The sequence below is a fragment of the Mercenaria mercenaria genome, chromosome 4 (genome assembly GCF_021730395.1).
Source record: "Mercenaria mercenaria strain notata chromosome 4, MADL_Memer_1, whole genome shotgun sequence".
Taxonomy (NCBI): domain Eukaryota; kingdom Metazoa; phylum Mollusca; class Bivalvia; order Venerida; family Veneridae; genus Mercenaria; species Mercenaria mercenaria.
The window spans coordinates 83,012,846-83,032,946 of NC_069364.1; the positions used below are offsets into that span (position 1 = coordinate 83,012,846).

Sequence of the window (20,101 nt, forward strand, 5' to 3'; positions counted from 1 at the left end):
TAATTTGGCTTTTACTGTTGTTTTTTACCTTTTTTATTATCTAATAACATTTGGGCAGTGGTGGAAAATTTGAACTCAGCCGTTTGTTAGCACAAAAATCAGCTTGTGTAAACACATATGCATTTTTATCAAATATGCTAATTTTTACATATTCTGTTCTGAGCATAGCAGGCATTCACAAATAGCACATACCGTCGGTCCGTCGTCCATCACAAGTCAGTTAAGACAGAGTCTGTTTTCAGACTGTAGAAGTTGATGTAACTTGGTTTCATTTTCCACAGATGGCCCCATCAAAGTTTTTTTAACTGTTATACTTAGTTGTACGTATGGACGATTAATCTTAAATAGAACAATCTTCAAACAGTATCTTCTCTTGAACCGCTAGTATTAACAAGAATTTTTTCAGACAAATTTTCCTAGGGAGACACCCTACCAAGATTTTTCAAATTATACCAATTTTTTCAAAAATTATGGACACTTAAAAATATTCTTTTTCAGAATCTGCCTTCCGAACTGGCCAATTTTGATGAGACTTCACAGGGATGTTTCTTAGATGGTCTTCTTTAAAATTTGTTAAAACAATTGTATTCCATACAGAACTATAGTTGCCGTGGCAACCGAAAGGAAAAACTTTGAAAATCTCCTTGTCCAAAACCACAGGGTCTAGGGCTTTGATATGTGGTATGTAGCATCATCTAGTGGTCCTCTACCAAGATTGTTCAAATTATCCCCCTAGGGTCAAATATGGGCCCGCCCCAGGGGTCACATGGTTTATATAGACTTATATAGGGAAAATCTTTAAAAATATTCTTGTCCAAAACCACAGGGCCTAGGGCTTTGATATTTGGTATGTAGCAGCATATAGTGGGCCTCTATGAAGACTGTTCAAATGATCCCCCTAGGGTGAAATATGGCCCCGCCCAGGAGGGTCACGCGGTTTATATAGACTTGTATTGGAAAAAACTTTAGAAATCTTCTTGTCTGAAACCACATTTAAATTTAAAAAAATTAGAGAAGAAAATGTCCGGTGATAAACTTCAGAGCAGGGGAAAGTAATACTCGGTTCGTAATTCTAATGAGTTTGTGTTTGACATTTCTATATATCACATAAGATAAAATGCGACCTTGGAAGTAACGGAACCATGTTATTAGAAATGTTATCAAAATGTATGGATATTTACTCAAAGGTTTTGATATTTTGATATTTTAATATTTTGAAACCTTGATTATTTGTGACTTAAACTTACCATGCCTGCAAAAAAATCAAGCTTTGAAACCTTTGGCACAGAAAGCAGGATCTAAATTTAGTGCAAAATGTTTTCTAGACAGGGGCATTAACACTATGTTTTACCTTTAGATTGCAATGATGTTCCAGACATTACTAAAGGAACAGTCACACCAGTTGAAGACAGTAATACAACTTATGGCGCCCTTGCTAACGTAATCTGTGACAATGGTTATAATGCTAGTTCTACAACAATACAGTGTCTTGATACAGGAAAGTGGGAAGTAACGACTTGTGAAATAGTTGGTAAGAATAAGTTTTGACTTTTCAAAGGGTTTTATTTGATTCTGTTCGTTATACAATGCTAAGATGTTATTCATTCTAGCATAAATTGCTGTAATAATAGTTTTCCACGTGTTTGAAGAAAGATGTCACGTTCTGTTAACATAACGTTAATAATCATATGTGCATCATAGGGTAACATTTAACATATTACGCCAATTTCATGCAACAACATCAGGTTGAGTGGAAAGGAACGCTTATCAATATCATTACTTTTAGCATTTTTACGGTTGATGCTAGAATAGCTCTTATGTATGTTTGTGTCTTGCATGATTAGAAATTCTGCTGTTATAAACGAAAACTATGCGCTATTCGTACATCAAAGACGAGTAAAATGAGATGTATTTCCAATACAGTTATTTTGTCTTTTAATTATGAGTATTTTTTTTTCATATTGTTGTAACATTTTACTTTACTATAATAGACTGTATGTACCAAATGGAATTATAACACTGCTCGAGTTAATTGCGACATTTCTTGATGTAATACAATGCACTAAAGCAGGGGTGTGGGAAAACTCATCATGTGAAATACTAGGTGTTAACATTTAATTGATTAACAAAGAAAGTGGAAAATGTTCTAACCAAACCCTTAAAGTTTTCATGACTTTTTGTAGCAGAAATGCATCAAATAGTTTAAAAATCACCCTGTTTAATTTATTTTCATTCATACGGGACTATTTAAGAAAGGTATAAATTCAATCAAATGATTTTATGTGTTGATATTATCAGCTTTGACACATTTAAAATTCGCAAAAATATAATATCAACTTATCGGCTTTTTATTGGAACAAAGTGCCTAATCATTATTTCAGTTATTAAAGGTGCAATATAATTAATTAATTTATATACGTTATAAACTCTTGTCTCAAATTGCACTCACATAGCGAAGCTCGGAAATATTGACATACACTCTTGTACAAACGTCTCCTACTTCTTGTAATCTATTTCTTTTTCTACTGTGTAAGCTACACATAATTTAATAATATAATTTTCCCCTATCATAAATGATATATCAGATACCGTTTGCTCCTTTTTCAACATTGTTGAAATGTGGGTAAAATATTGTAAACTGTGTAATAGTTTGAATGTGTAGAAAAAGCAATAAAGGGGCAAATAAAAGCCCTTGAAAAAATAGAATATTTCTTTACGATAAAACACTTGTTGAAGAGCTTACCGGTTGATTTCAGAATTTTTCCCCGAGATCGAGATGCAAACCGAAATTTGCTGTCCCAGAATGTTCGTTCTTTTTTTATTAGATTTTAAACCCTTTTAGGTAGTATGGTTGGTTGCACATCATGGCGGTCGTGTTTTTATCGAGCTCTATAGTAAATGGATTTATTTAAGGGGAAATGTCACAGTTGTGCCCTTGAAAATGACCTAAAAGAGCAAATAAACTCTTATTCAGGGGCAGATAACTCAAAAAGTAGCACCGGGACCCCCATTATTTTGTGCATAAATTTGTTTCTAATATGATGCTCTATGTTGATGCAAAGTTTAAAGTTTAAGAAAATACTCTCCGCTAGTTAAAATTTTCCCTTCTTTGCCTATATAAAAAACCCACACAACTGTCCCATTTCCCCTTAAATACTAAAGGAATCTTACGTGATATATTTTGATACAAAGTGCAAATTTTGTGAGTAATGGATTAATAATGTATAAGTGAGAGTTATGCAATGACAAAAAGGAAGCATAATAAAAGGAAAAAGGGTAGCAGCAGTCGCGAAGAGCAGAGCGCCAGTAAGTCATCGCGAGTGAGAGGCCTGGCTAGGGACCGAGCGGACACTATCAACACCGTTACTCCAACACGAACAGTGGTACTACAATGGAGTACCATTGGATGTAGTCGATGATTTTAACTACCTTGTGTTTAACTACACAGGCTCATTTGTACTTAATAATATATACTACAATATCGTTGGTAAGGCTCTTCGCGCAATGAACCTGTTACTTATAAATGTTAAAAAATACGAAGTAAACACGCGTATCGCACTACAACTATTTGATACTTTTGTTGGATCAATAATGAATTATGCCTGTATGATTTGGGGCTTCTCAAAATCAAAAGAACTAGAAAGAATTCACTTGAAGTACTGCAAAGCTATATTAGGTGTAAAAGTCAGTGCATGTAAAGCTGCCGTCTATGGTGAATTAGGCCGCTATCCTTTATACGTAAACCGATACACACAGATTATCAAATACTGGTTAAAACTAATACATACCAGAAACATAATTCTAGATACGGTCTACAAAAATGCCGTCGAACAGTATTATAAACATAAAACAAAAAATTGGGTGTGCAATGCAAAGGCATTGCTAGATGAATATGGGTTCTCAGAAGTATGGCTGTACCCCGATAACGTTGACCCCAAGATTTTTCTCCCAGTTTTTAAAAATAGAGTAATTGACTTTTAAGCAACAATGGATTGCAGACCTAAACAGAAATAGTACATTTAATACCCTATACGTACATATTAAAAGTGACTTAAAAAGTGGACCATATTTGGAAATTATCTGTCAAAACAGTTTAAAATCATTACTTAAAAAATCAAGAATTTAAGCGCATAATTTGCGAATCGAAGATAAATACGGTCGAAACAGAATCCCAAGAAATGAACGTATATGTGTTTCATGCAGTACTAACGATAGAGAAGACGAATTTCATTTTGTGCTCAAATGTGAAATCTTCTCAGATATACGCCGAGACCATATAGAAAAATATAATCGAGTACGTCCGAGCATGTTCAAATTTAATTCCCTAATTATATTGTATATTGATGCTGCTAACATAATATGTCTTTATTTTCCTGTATTTTTCAGTAAAATGCATAACATGTACAATGCTCACTTTTTGATTGTTTAATTTGTGTAAGACATATTTTGATAACTTAAGATATATTCATGTTGCTAACAATTAAGCCTTTATTTTTCCCGTATGTTTTCCCTTTATGTACATGTATAACATGTACAATGTACACTTACTGATTCTTAATTTTGTGTAAGGCTTATTTTGAAAGCTTATTTGAATTATACATGTTTCAATGTATATCTATGTTGCTAACAGTAATATCATTATTTTCCTTTATTTTCATCTTCATGTACATGTATAATCTCATTCTCCTGTTAACAGTACCTTATCTACCTGTATTTATTTTCTTCTTTTTCCACTTTTTCCAGTAGAATGAATAATAACAATCATTATGTAACCAACCATGTAAGCTGTAAAATTGTTTACCAATAATTATGTACACAATGTTGTATACGTTATTTAATAAACATTCTGTTCTGTTCTTTAACCGATCCCCACTTTCCGGAAAGCCCCTCATCTCTTTGGGTTCGTAACCTTAATTGGGTGTAGATTTCATTCATGTGAGGAAGTCACCAAGCTGGCCTAAAGAAGCAGGTATCAACATAATATTTAATTGCGTTTAGCTGTTTTCATGGTTTTTGACAGAAGAGCGTTAATGCATGTTTTTTTCCTGCAGAATTCGGAAACCTCGTTATCGCTACATCATAAAAGACAAATTTAAGTGTTTATTGGATGATAAATAAGATGAAATATTTTACAATAGTTGTAAAATTGTATGTTAGATTGTTTGTAGTATTGTATCCGATATCCCAAATGGTTATAACATTGTTCGAGATCTGAAATACAAATTGCGTTGCCTTTGCGATTGTCATTTACAATATTGGTTATAATGTGGATACAATACCCTGAATAGGAAGCAGGCATCATGTGAAATAATAAGTGATTTCGTATAAATGATTGATAGTTTAACGTGTTCTGTAAAAATATAAATATGATGCAACCCGTAATGACCAACGGCTTGAGGATAGAAACACCAAGTGATGTGTCGCTGTTTATGTTGCCTGCAAAAATGGTTAAAATAATAGCTTAGAAATATTACATTGCCTTGTGAAAAATGGATAAATGTTTCCTTGCCTGATCGTATGAAATTTGATTCCATTTCGAAATTCATTACAATATCAGAACGCTCCTCAGAAGGTAAGTTGGCAATGGCCTACAGGCTTTTCATAAGCCAGCAGGATGACTATCTCACATAAAAAATGTCAAACCCAAGGCATGGTTTCGAACCCAAAAATCTTGTTAGACTGCGATAACAGGTCGTGTTCTTGAATGTAATTAAACTGGGCGCGAAACATCTGCTAAAAAGCTTTTTTGGTATGTTTAGAATTTTTATGTGTTCCTTAAAGTTCCCTAAAGACGCACCACCGAAATAACGACATTCTTTTGCATTTCCATGGTGGTAATTACACAAGATTTGCCTGAGAAAAGAGAAAAGACATGGATCTAGTTACAAATTGACGGTAACATATATCAAGCCAAGACATTGTGTTCAATGTCTTGATATCTTATTGAATGAATGTAGCATTTTGTACAGTATTCGATGTATAAAGTTGAGTTTAGAACATACTTTGTGTCCAAGTGCATTACTATCTATTCTATATATGTGTTTCAAATTCTGCTGAAGGGAGGTTGACTGAATAAGTTTGCAGACACATCAATTTAGGAAGGGCCTAAATTGTCCACCTGTCCCGTAATATATCAGTACTACCGGAATGACTTTAACGAAATTCATGTAGAAAAAAATGTAGATCATTAGGTCGTGGTAGGTCTTTAGCTATCTACACTGGCTACATTTAAGGTTTATAATATTTACACTTACGACTTGTCGTTTCTGTATATCCGTTTACCAAATAACCTTTTAAAACAAAACACTTTGCTCTGATTTCTGAAATGCTGGATTACCAACTGATTGCTCAGCGTACATGTTCAGCGTATCCAGTATTTTCTAATTTTTAGACTGTGGTAGTTTGACTGTTCCTACAAATGGCAAATTAGACAGTTCTACTGGAACAACTTACAACTCAATAGTCAAGTTCAGGTGTGATGATGGATACACTATAGAAGGCAGCGCCACAAATGTTTGTGTATTCAATGGCTCATGGAGTGCACAAAGCCCTACTTGTCTTATTAAAGGTAATTATTGCAATATTTGCGGGGCTTTTCTGTCCGCCTGTCATGCTTTGCTTTTTAGTTCTGTTTGATTCGGCTGAATGTTTCCGTTTTGTGCCCCCCTCCGCCCCATGAGTGGTGGGGGCATATAGATTTGGTCTTTTCCGTGCATCCGTCCGTCCGTCCGAAGTTCGTGACGCGCCTAGCTCGAAAAGTATTTGATTCAATTTGATGAAACCTTGCATGAGTATTTATCATGATATGAACTTGCGCACCTCCTATTTTTCGTCTGGCGCCGCCCCCTATTTTCAGAGTTATGGCCCCTGAAATAGTCAAAAATGCACATTTTCACCTTGTGACACGCCTAGCTCAAACAGTATTCGATATAAATTGATGAAACCTTGCATGAGTCTTAATCATGATGTGAACTTGCGCACCTCCTATTTTTCATCTGGCTCCGCCCCCTATTGTTAGAGTTATGGTCCCTGAAATAGTCAGAAATGCACATTTTCACCTTGTGACATGCCTAGCTCAAAAAGTGTTTGATATAGATAAATGAAACCTTGCACGAGTCTTGATTATGATATGAACTTGTGCAACTTCTATTTTTCATCTGGCTTTGCCCCTATTTTCAGAGTTATGGCCCCTGAAATAGTAAAAAATGCGCATTTTCACCTTGTGACACGCCTAGCTCAAAAAGTGTTTGATATAGATTCATGAAACCTTGCATGAGTCTTAATCATGATATGAACCTGCGCACCTCCTATTTTTCATTTGGGTCGGCCCCCTATTTTCAGAGTTAAGGCCCCTGAAATAGTCAAAAAATGCACATTTTCACCTTGTGACATGCCTAGCTCAAAAAGTATTTGATATAGATTCATGAAAAACTTGCATGAGTCTTAATTATGATATGAACTTGCGCACCTCCTATTTTTCATTTGGATCCGCCCCCTATTTTTAGAGTTATGGCCCCTGAAATAGTCAAAAATACACATTTTCACCTTGTGATGCACCTAGCTCAAAAATTATTTAATACAAATGATTGAAAACTTACATAAGTCTTTATCATGATATAAACTTGCACACCTCTAATTTTTTGGCTGGCTTCACCCCCTATTTTTAAAGTTATGGCCCCTGAAATAGTAAAAAAATGCACATTTTCACTTAATTATGTGCCTAGCTCAAAAAGTATCGGATGTAAATTCAGGAAAACTTGCTGGAGTCTTTATCGTGATGTGAACGTGCACACTTGGCATTTCTCTTGAGAATCTTATCCCTTATTACAGAGTTATGGCCCGTGAAATAACCAAAATAGTGGATTTTTGTTTGTGATGCTCATAGCTCAAAAAGTAAAGGGCCTAGAATAATGAATCCTTTTCATAAAATGATTGTTGAGGCTATACCCCATTAAGACTGCAAACATTTGAATTATTGGCCCTCATTTATGACAAATGTACCAGTGGGGGGGGGGCACACCCTGTGTCCTACAGACACATTCTAGTTTTCTTAAAATTTGCTAAATTTTGTTTTGTCAGATTATTATTTTGGTGACCAACGAGTTGTTCGTGGTTATTCATTTAATACTAAATAGCTAGTTTATCAGTAGTAATATGCGGTTAATTAATTTTTTTAAGACAAAATGTGACGGTTGGAAAAACAGATTTCAGACGTCATAATCCAGGATTTCGGCGCAGAGGGGTCTTAGAATTTCAAGCCGGAAACGATATCATTTTTTGCGATCGAAGCAAGCCGAAAATATCATCTGTTGAATGATGTATTCCAATCAGAGTATTGAGTAGGCGTGGGCTGGGTGCGCCCCGCTGAATCTAGTGGAGTTACGACATTACATGGCTAGCATCGCTAGGTTATAAATAGACTATTCCGAATAACCGCTATTGTGTACAAACAATAATATTGTGTGTTGATGAGAATACATTATTGAATGTTCTGTATTGCTGGAGTAATTTGTGTACAGTTACATTTAACATTTCAGACTGTGGAGGGCTCCAAGATCCAGTAAATGGCTGGGTTCAGACTTCCGGTGGAACAACATATAAAGCAGAAGCAGTATACAGCTGTAATGAAGGATACACTCTGAATGGTCGGGAATCACGCGTTTGTTTAGCTAACGGATCGTGGAGTTTCTCAGCCCCTAAGTGTACACAAACAGGTAATAATTTCTTTGCAAAATTTTGCAGATAAGAATTTATGATACGCGGACAACGATAACTATACTTGCAGCTCTGCTGTATGTATGTATGTGCACACCTAACACCGTACTAGAACATATTTCCAATAACTAAAACAATGCTATTTATATGAGAACATTTATGAATCATCAAATATAACACCTGAACATGTAATAGCATTGTGACTAAGAATCCCACAGAAAATGTGTATTGTACGAGTATTCTGCAAGGTCAATATACACGGATTTAATAATTTAAATATTTAAATCTGTACTGTTTAAACTTCGAGTTTATTGTTGTTGAAACTGTCATTTTAATCAAGAATTATTGGAATAATTAAAACACATTTTCCTCTAGTGTCGGAAATAAATACGTGTGCTGCAAATGAAGACAGCCGAGGAATAACGTGGCCAGAAACGAATTCAGGGAACACAATAGATAAAAGCTGCAACTCGGGGTTCACAGGTATCTATAATATCATTGTAAATTGTTTGTAGAACCAGCTCGAGGAATTCATAGGGTCGATTCCGACCGTTTTATTTATATTTTTCTGTTTCCATCGCTCGAAATCCTGGATAACTCGAACATTATGCTCATTATCCTGCAATCTTACTGTAAGCATTCTAGCTGCGTATATTCAAATGCCTGCCTGTGTAAGGAAGGGTTTTTCCTGTCCTCGGGACAGTGTGGAATGAAAAGAAAACGAGCGATAGCAAGGTTTTCTATCCATTCTGTCACGAGGATTTGGAAAATAGCTGCCATTCACAGGCAAACATGTAAAATTATTTTATAGATATGGGTATATCTTGGCAGAATGTATATAGATTATGACGTCATAATAACGCTTGTACTAGTGACATTTGCAAGGTTGTTCTGTAGGTTGTATCCTTTACACGTTATCAAACTTTTTCCTCTAGGTATGCTAGAATATTATCTGTATTGGTTGCATTTGCTTTGCTCCCAGGGGCGGTGTACATTATTCAATAAAATCTTAATACAGTTCCTGTTCGAAACGTTTTATCTTTCTTGAAAAATGACAAAAGTTTATATCAAAGGTCAATTTGAAAGATAAAAAATGTTTCATAAACGTTATAAAGAATAATAGAATAAATGACAGTGTCCAGCTATAATTGTAGTTCATGTCGAATATTTTCTGCAGCTTTATTTTAGATGTTATATTAAGCAAACACAATAATATTAAATTACTGTTTTGTTCGACACATCCGTACAAAAGTAAACATTGTATAAGTCAAAACAAATTCACCGTTATTAAACAATTTAAATGCGAAATATGCGAACCAACAACATTATATATACCTGTATGTATCTCACAGTTTCGACAGTCAAACCAACATGACTTTTACATCACTATGAGTATATCCCAGTTTAGCATAAGATACATATATTTTCACTGATTAAAAGATGTAAATATTATCAGTTAAGTGTAGTGAGTAGATAAATAGAAATGTTTTGTCGCGGAAAAAGTGAATAACAAGACTGTAATAACAAGATTGTTGGTCGAAGCTTGACAAAGTAATTCTGAAACTGCAGGTTTGATAACAAGGCATTGCCGATCTGATGGTTCCTGGCAGTTGCCACAGTACAATTGTGTTCGTGAAAGTGTGAAGGAGGTCGAAGAAAAGGTATGTTTTTAAAAGATTTAAAGCCCTGCTCCGCAGCTATTCAAATTCTATTGTGTGTATGCAAAACGAAATCATTTCGTTTAAACGAAATAAAAAAAAGTCTCACATTACCTAATGGAAAAAATGTGTGTAACATGTCACTTTAGGGGCACCGTACACATCCAATTTTGAAGTGTATATTGACCTATCTCTACTGGTAAGGATTTTTACGGTGCCCCTAAAGTGACAGAAATATATATTCATGATTTCGTTTAAACGAAAAAAAAAAGTCTTACATTACCTAATTGGAAAAAATGTGTGTAACATGTCACTTTAGGGGTACCGTAGATGTGACATGCATGTTGTACTACAGAAAAGTGGTCTTGATTTTTCCCTACGACCAGTAATAAAAAAGTTACAATATAAGCTATTTATAGTAATAACAAAGGGAAGTTATTCTAGGTTCTTGTGCATGACACTCCGCCTCATGATTGTGAACAATAGTGCCAAGTTACATCATCCCACTATGAATGAAAAAGAAATGCTCTGGACAGTCATTCTTGTATCTGACCTTTGACCTCTAAGTGTGACCTTGACCTTAGACTTAGGGACCTGGTTCTTGCGCCTGACACTCCGTCTCATAATGGTGAACATACATGCCAAGTTACATCAAAATCCCAAAACGCATTAAGAAGAAATGCTCCGGACAAACTTTGACCTCCAACTTGACCTTGACCTTTGAGATAGGAACATGGGGTTGGTGCATGACACTCCTTCACATTGAGGCTGACATTCGTGCCAAATGTAAACAAGATTGGTCCATGCATGTCGAAGTTGTGGTCCGGACAAAATCGGACGGACGCAGGCAAGGACATACACCGAACTGCCAAAAGTGACGAGTAAGTCAAGCTCACCGCAAGCAGGCCCGACAAAGGGGGCATGATTCATGAAATATTGGTGCAAGAGTGATGGCCCTTGTATCATATGATGTGGGTGAAGATGTAAATCAACTACTTGAAGTCTTCATCAAATCTATTTAGTAATAACAGCAATAGGATGAAAGTGTGTCAAAATTTTAACCTGAAATTTTAAATAGGGGAGATAATTCATAAAATATTGGTGTGAAAGTTGTGGCCCTTGTGTCATATGATGTGGTACAATTATTTTAAATTGTAATCTAATCCCTTCTGTTATTATAACAGAAATATAGCAAAGCATCAAGTTAAAGGGACATTATTCATGAAAAACTAATGCAATAGTCCTGGGGCCACTATCTCGAAAACATATTCGTATCGTAAGTTAAGGTATGGTTTACGATAAACCTAATGCAAGACTAAGGTAACGTTATTCGGCTATCTCCAAACACCTCTTAACGCCCTCGTTAAGCGCTCGTAACTTAATATAAGGTATTGTTAGTATGTTACGATATCGTAAGTCATGGATAATCCATTTAATGACGTCATTTTCGAACAACTGCGCGTATACCTAATAGCCCACTAGCTGTTTATTGCTTAACAACGTGGAAAAATATATCCACATTAAGTGAATGTTTACGGTAGTATGTTTAGGACATGTATTTCTTTCTTTTAAAGATTAAATTATCTCGAGCGCATGACATATTATCTCGTGCGCACGGCATCTTATCTCGTGCGCACGACATCTTATCTCAAGCACTCGATATTTTATCTCGTGAACAGGACATCTTATCTCGTGTGAACAACATACCGTGGGCTGAGCGCGAAACTATTGTAACTGTATATAAATAAAGAACAAGATACAATAGTTTCGCGCTCAGCCCTCGATATTGTCTCGTGCGAAAGACATCTTATTTCGTACGCACGACATCTTATCTTGAGCGCACGACATCTGATTTCGTGCGCTTGAGAAGTTATCTCGTGCGATCGACATCTTATCTCAAGCGTACGACATCTTTTTTTTTTTAATTGATCTTTTTTCTATAATATACACAATATAAATTTACATACCTCGTGAATATAAAACATGAATTATAATACATGTATATATAGTCAGCAACTACAATATGACATTTATCTGCATGAAATAATACATGTTATACCAAGTTATGAACAAAAACAGGAAAACAAGTGCAATTAATATGTGTTATTTATTTGTTGTCGTTGTGCGTGCGTGCATGCGTTCACGTGTATGTGGATTTATTGGTCGTCGTTGTGTGTGCTTTGAGTTTGTGTGTGCGCACGTGGGTGCGTGCTTGTACATGCGTGCTTGCGTATGTGCGCGTGCATATGCGTGTTGTTTGTGTGTATACAATTACTGTTAATGACTGTGGTGCTGAGGTCGAAGTGAGACTACCGGTTATAGAATGTAGATGTTTTGAAAAAAATGTCTTCAAACTAGGAACTGACCACATTTTCCGCTGTGAACATTTACTTTATTTTTCGTTATAGTTATAAATATTAAACTGATAAAAAATGCAGCGAAAATTCAGCGATGACACAAAGGAATAGATATAAGCCCCTGATAAAATAAAGATTAAGTATGTAGGTTTCGCCCATATATCAAGAATTTCTCAAATTTTGTAACTTTTCTGACAATATGCGAATCAGTCAAACTGCATTTTGTTGCTATTCTAACATGCAGTAAGCATGATTATGTTTTAATTTTGACGATAGGACGACCAATTATGTGCACTGCTCCCCCAAATGACGTGATAAACTTGTACTTAAGTTTAAGTTTATACTAATTTGTTTTAGCTCGATTGTAATGAAAGCTTCAAGCTTATTGGAACCACGCTCGAGTCCGCGTCCTGGAAAACCCAGTACTGGTGTCATATAAGAAGACTTGGTCGTGACCCAAGTGGGGCTCGAACCCACGATCCCTGGATTAAGCGGCCGACACCTTATCCACTAGGCCACCGCTCCCCTTCTACTTGAGGAAAGTTTAAATAAAATCTGAATAGGCGGGACACTAATTATCTACTCGTCCATATATTTTCACTGATGACCTGAATGCTTAAAAAGGCCCTAAAAATATAGATAAGATGTTGTGCGAACGAGATAAGTTGTCGTGTGAACGAGATAAGATGTCAAACGCAGGAGATAAGATGTCGTGTGCACGAAATAAGATGTCGTTCTCACGAGAAAATATGTCGTTTGCACGAGATAAGATGTTCAGTTCATGAGATGAGATAAAATAATCGAATGCTCGAGATAAGATGTCGTGCGCTGAGATAAGACGTCTTGCTCTCCAGACAAAGATGTCGTGCGTTCGAAATAATATGTCGTGCGCTCAAGATAATATGCATTAGTATTCTTAGATTCCTTGGTTTAAACAATATTTATTAATCAAATAGCATATAATTACAATACATATTTACAAAAACTAGGGATCGAGTAGAAAGCTAATAAGCTTTTTTAGAAACTCTTTCCCGAAAAATCCTAGATTCCTTACAGATACTCCCCTACATAATGCAGAGGCGGAAAATGAATGAACTTAGATGTATTGTCTTTAGCAAATCATCACGGAAACCATAAACGCCTCACTCGGTATTCGAACCTACTTTGAGATCTTGTGTATTCAACCTATTTAGCAAGTATAGCCCGGGATGCGCGTGTAGCGTTCAGTATGAAAATCATTATATAGTCTTGTACAATGCAATTCCTTTCGTTGTTAGGAATTCTACTGCTGGCAGTCCGAAACATAAGTAGTCTCACCAGTTATTACAGTCCACGGTCTATGATACAATAATTCCGTCATAGGATATTTCAAACATATTTGTGATATACGTACCTCAAAGGGTGACAAGATATGTAGGCAACGTGTATCGTACCGTGCTAAAGTGTTTTCAATGTGATTATAAGAAAATTGACTGTAACGTTTGCGTTATTTCCAACACCATTTGACGAATGACATCCGCCAGTAAATATATACCGGAGTACAGTGTCACAGTGGTAAAAGTCAACATTTAATTGTACATTTTAAATTCTTATCATATCAAAATACCGCCGGTGCCAATTACCAAATTCCAACGGGGCCGTTTGAGCAAAAGCACAGTCCTAACAATTCAAATGCCATGCAAGTCTGACAAATCGTTAAAACGATAGCCCGGATGAACAAACGGACAAACGTTAATGTATTTCCTTCTCTGTGAAATAAAAAAAACACTGTGCGTTCTATCTATAAAAAACGGGCAAAAGCACTAAATTTATTCATCTTTATGAAATATGTTCATGTTCGTTGACACAAACGAACGGAATGACAACTTAAATAAATACTTTCACGACAGTTTCAGCGTGGTACAATAAGAAAGAAACATAGTCACCTTCAGACAGGCAGAAATACAAAGTTTTTATACACTACGAGAACGCTAAGGGGTGGATCTTTTAGCCTTAACTAGGACATTTACGAAGGTTCGTAAATTACGAGGCTTTCGAGATAGAGGAAAAATCCGCTACGAATACCTTACGTACCCTTTACGAACATCTTAGGGCTTAAGGTGCGTTCGAGATAGTGGCCCCTGGCCCTTAAGTCATATGATATGGGTTTATATGATGTGGAACAATTGTTTTAAGTTTTAATCAAATCCACTTAGTAATAACAGAGTAAAGTGAAAATGCACCAAAACTTCAGAAAAAGGGGGATAATGCATGCAATATTGGTACAAGAATTCTTGCCCTTGTGTCAAATAATGTGGGTGTTGATCAGGAATAGCAATTTTAAGTTTGAAGCAAACCCATCAAGTAATAACAGAGATAAAGTGAAAGTGCATCAGAATTTTAGAAAGGTGCGGACGCGTAACGGACCCCGACAGTAAGGATGTAACGATATATAGCGAAATTCACTGTATCACGACACATTAGTCTAGCGATATGCGTATCGTATCATAATACAGTACAGTGAAAGTAGATATATAGAATGAAAACTTTCAATCAGTGTTAAAGATAGTAACTAACTGTATCATTTATAACAGTTTCTTTAACTTTAAAGAATTTCAAATACTTTCTATGTGTAGGAACATTGATTTTTTTTTCATTTTGTCAGATGAATGTTTACTTATGGTACTCAATTTGTATGGCGATATGTACGGCATCGTGAGACTAGCATATCGTTACACTCCTACGCGACAGGGACATCAAAGCCGTGTCTAGTAGGACAGCTCTCCATATACTTAATATAGACGAGATAAAAGTTCCTCCTTTTCAACTGGTAGTTTGCAATTCATACATCTAAAATTTATGAATGCGATACCTAAATCATATGGCAAAATATTAAGATATTGTTCAGACACAAAGTCAGTCTTAAAAATACAGTAATTCAAGCATTTAAGCTCAACGTCTGAACATCAATTTTCCAGTTCTGAACAAACTCATCATGTATTCTAGTAGTAATAAGTTTCGCAAAGCCAACAGAACAACCAATCAGCTGATACTTAGAACACTAAGACTGTCTACAGGGTTGCCACTCAGTTGAGAAAATGAAATTCCCTGACATTTCCCTGACTAAACCATACTTTTCACTGGCCACTACCACCATATTTTTTCGGCCTCCCCCTCCCCTACAGCCGTTCAATCCACCCTTTTATATTCATGGTTCGGAAGCAAGGGTTGCAAAGCCTTTCAGTCTTCAAAATTCCAAAGTTAAAATAAGAACAAAATCGATTCAAACTCAGTTAAATTATGTTTATACACAATATTACCAAAATGTGTTTGGAAATACTTAAAAACACTGCTTGAAGACTACCATAGCCAATGAACATTTTAATCATCGACCCAGAATTTCATTTTTCCCTGTCTTTTCTAAAATTTCATTTTTCACTGACCATTATCAAGATTTCCCTGACAATTCACTGACCTTGAAAAAAAATCATTTTCCTTTGACTTTTCAAGGTAAGTGGCAACCCTGTGTCTAAGACATATGTAAGGGTACTTAACATTATTTCTATCAAACAGTGAATACATAGTCTTATAAAAAAGCTATTTTTTTTTTCATTTTTACTATTTAGTAATTTACACTAGAAGTTAAAAAGTCTGCTTTTAATCTACACACTCATCTAAAAACGTTCTGTCAGTTTCATGTATGCCGTCGCATTTAACAGTTCGGTTACGACAATGTTTTCAATAACAAACTTGAATAATTTATATAGTAATTTTATGTGTAGATGCGTATGTAATAAAAAAATTATTAGATTTGCATCAAGAAATATGCAACCGTTCTTTCGCAGAATAATATTGCGCTCCTAAAGTTACGCAATATTTCCGCTGCAGAACTCATGCATATTTCTTGATACAAGACTAATAACATATAATTACACCAAGCTCACCACAGGTTAAACAATTTGAAGTGTAAAATTTTAACTGAAACTGATCAATAATGTTAAGACTCTTCACACCCAATGTTTCAGGTCAGTAACAAAGTACATGTACAATCTTATAATTAAACAGAATTTAATTTGTTTACCTCACCATGAAACAGCCTGAACTTGCGATGAAACTCTTTCTTATAATTTCTACTACATAAAATTGAAATATCATGTGTTTCAACAAGTATTCAGATTTATGGTAGTGGGGCAGGCATAAACAAGTTGGTCATAGCAAATATAAATTTGAGAAGAGATACAAATATGATACTTGCATCATTAAAACTGACATGGTTTTTTTTCAGACTTTTCTAGGCAGTTTGATATGCTATAGCAGTAAAACATTTATTATTTTTCTAAACTCTTTTTAAGTATATCATTTTTTTTAGTGAGTTATATCTGTATAACTTTTGTTCATGCCATTAATTTAGAAAATAGAATTTTAAAATATATAATGTTAATTCAGGGTTGGCAAAAAACCGGGTTTTAAGCATATTATCCAGCCCAGTGGGTAATACTGGGAAAACCCGGGTTTTACTGGGTAATAGTGGGCAATATAATATTTCAGTTCATACTTCTATACATATTTCAACACTTTAGTTGACTTACAACCCATATAGTGATAGCAGTCTGTGACACCTGCATGCCTAATGCTATAATATCTATAACAATCTATTGAATAGACATTACTATGATGATGAATGAGCAATTATTGAGCAAGATTAGGAGTTTAAAGTTAGAAGCGTTAACAACTTAAATCTGGTCATTAAAATTATTCGTGAAAATCAGTTTCCAATTTAGGTCACATTGTCATTTCTATCATATAACCATGGAACCTAAGGACCCTGTGTGGAATTGTTTTAATGTTACTGAGGATGATTCAAAAAAGATTGCTAAATGTAAAGACTGTGGCACTGTGGCTAGAGCAAAAATTGAGACTAAAAGCTCATAGACTGAAATGTTGCAGTGTGTTAGTTTTAGATCAACCTTTGGATATCAATTCTCCAAGAGGATAAGGCATTTTGTGAACCACTCTGTAGGGTAGCCAAAAACTACTAGATATGCCGGCATCTTCTGCATCAATTGAAAGGGTGTTTTCAAATTTTGGTATTATTCAGACAAAACTCAGAAACAGACTTGGGATCGAAAAAACTGCAAACTTTTGTTCTGTTACAGAATGCTTCGTGATAAAGACTGGTAGACTATCATATGTTAAGCAAAATCTGCTTGTGACCTAGAGAGATCATTGAATAGGACAAGTATTTGCACGATGGGGAAAATATTTCATGATGGACCTGTCAATTCTTTACTTATGGGTGAAACAGGTCTCATAAGCGTAAATACGACTAGCTTCTACTGATCATAAAACATACCGTACGATTTGTTGTGAATCAACTGTTGTTGTACTTTTAGTAGTTCAACCGCCACCCTTGTTTAAGAGCAACATTTAAAAAACACGTTTTTTTTTCATCCTCAAGTAATAAGTAAGTAGACTCGCCCAGTTTAATCAATCTAGACGCACAATATACATAGAGCGCTTACTTCACCCGATTTACATTCGGAACATTTTCACGCGTTTCGGGCTTTATCGTATGTTTAACATGGGATTTTTGAACCGTGCAAAGATGTTGGAAATGTTTGTCTCATTGTTTTGTTTTTTTTAATAAAAATGTTACTGCTTTCATTGTCTACCACTTTTTTTCCACCCTTGCCTGAAAAAACAGTAATGAGTTTGTACACTGTTCAGACAATTGTGCTCTGTTGAAATTTTACCTGCATAAACAGAAAGCATGATATGTCACCTTGCGCGGATCCAGATGGGGGGTGGGGACCGGGGGTCCGGACCCCCTCTGGAAAATCTTTAGAAAAGGAAAGAAGACAAGAAGGAAAGAAAATGTTTTTCGAAAAAGGCAACATTAGGACTGCATGTAAAGTATATGCGGCTGCTGCTACATACGACCCCGGCATAATTCATATTATTTATCTAAAAGAAACTAAGAATTTTACCTTCAAGAAAGCTTGATTTTATCATTTTCGCAAATTTAACAGGTTAGTCCATAAAACTGTCCCAGAATGCAAAAAATGAAGTGCCAAATTGCAGAATTTCCAGGGCGGGTGGGGGGTGGGGGCAGGGGATCGGACCCCCTCTGAGAAAATTGGCTGTGTCCGTGCATGGTCACTATACCTGTCCAGTACTGGACATTATGGTAAACGCTTCATTCCTGCACAAATGACAATTTCGCAACTTCTGTCCGGTTTGTACAAATTTCTGGCCGCGATAAACCATTTGACTTGTTCAATATGTGATCACCGACAGTATGTAGGATATACAAAGAAATACTGTGTCATTTATAAATTCATGTATTTGAATGTAACTATAAATTAATGTTGAAGGGTGTAAAACTTGCTTTCACATAAAAAAATATTTCGTTGTGTAAATAAACCATAATTTTGTTAATAAAACTGTTCTGTCAGCTACCTATCACTTCACCAATAGTTTCAAAGTAAGTAAAACTTAATGTAAGAATAAGCTCACATTTTATAACATAGAAACTCAATTGTTTCGGTAAACAAAGATAGAAAAACTTCTTATTGCCCAGAATTGCGCACTTCATTCATTTATAGGAGTATTGCCCAACCCGGGTTTTCCCGGGCGGGTTTACCCACCCTGGGCGGGCAGTTGCCAACCATGAATGTTATATATCAAATGAAAGCTTCTAAAGTTTTTTTTATTTTACAACATTCAATAAAGGAAGGTATGCCATTCAAAAGTATATTAGTGACACAGTTCACAAAGGTGGTAAATTTTGATAACCTGTTACATGTATGCAAAATTGCCAGATTTTTGACTAATTATGCTTGTTGTTCCAAATGAAATGGATTTTGAAAATTGATCTTACAAATTTAACCCTGACATTTTGTCACAAACTGACATATGGGCCTCAATGTATCTGTAGTGTAAATGCAGGTATTGCATCATCTTTTTGTAAATTTTTGAGTTATTGAGGTAAATGTCAGATTTTATGCATAAAATACCTCTCATGTTTTTCCGTATTTCATAACTTAAATTTCCATGAAAATTTTATTTAATTCGGTTCGGTAATAAGAAAGTTGGTATTTTATAAACTTCAGTAATTTATGTTTTTATCCCCAAAACCACTATAACGGGCCTTAAATTGTCCTATTTATATCCGCGCCAGAGTAGTCAGATTTCCCGGCTATATCGTGATTCCCGTGGAAATGCAAATAGTCAGAGTACACGCATATGTCGCGAGTCCCATGAAATTTAGTATTTGGCGGGAACCCTACAAATAGACTGGACTAGATATGCCTAGTGCACACCATTTTCGACATTAGACGAATTTACGTCAAATTGATTTTTTTGGTAGAAATTTTGCTCGATCGAGGTAAG

The 20,101-nt window shown here is 35.4% G+C and overlaps 1 protein-coding gene across 1 annotated transcript in view; it reads left to right on the forward strand.

Annotated features, from left to right (window-relative positions):
- Nucleotides 1-20,101, forward strand: part of LOC123552315 (neurogenic locus Notch protein-like) — a 97,668-nt gene that overhangs the window by 47,467 nt on the left and 30,100 nt on the right. The window contains exons 34-37 of the mRNA XM_053542308.1: nucleotides 1,376-1,531; nucleotides 6,392-6,568; nucleotides 8,538-8,714; nucleotides 10,285-10,376. Of these exons, the coding sequence (XP_053398283.1) occupies nucleotides 1,376-1,531; nucleotides 6,392-6,568; nucleotides 8,538-8,714; nucleotides 10,285-10,376 (602 nt within the window). The remainder of the gene's footprint in view (nucleotides 1-1,375; nucleotides 1,532-6,391; nucleotides 6,569-8,537; nucleotides 8,715-10,284; nucleotides 10,377-20,101) is intronic.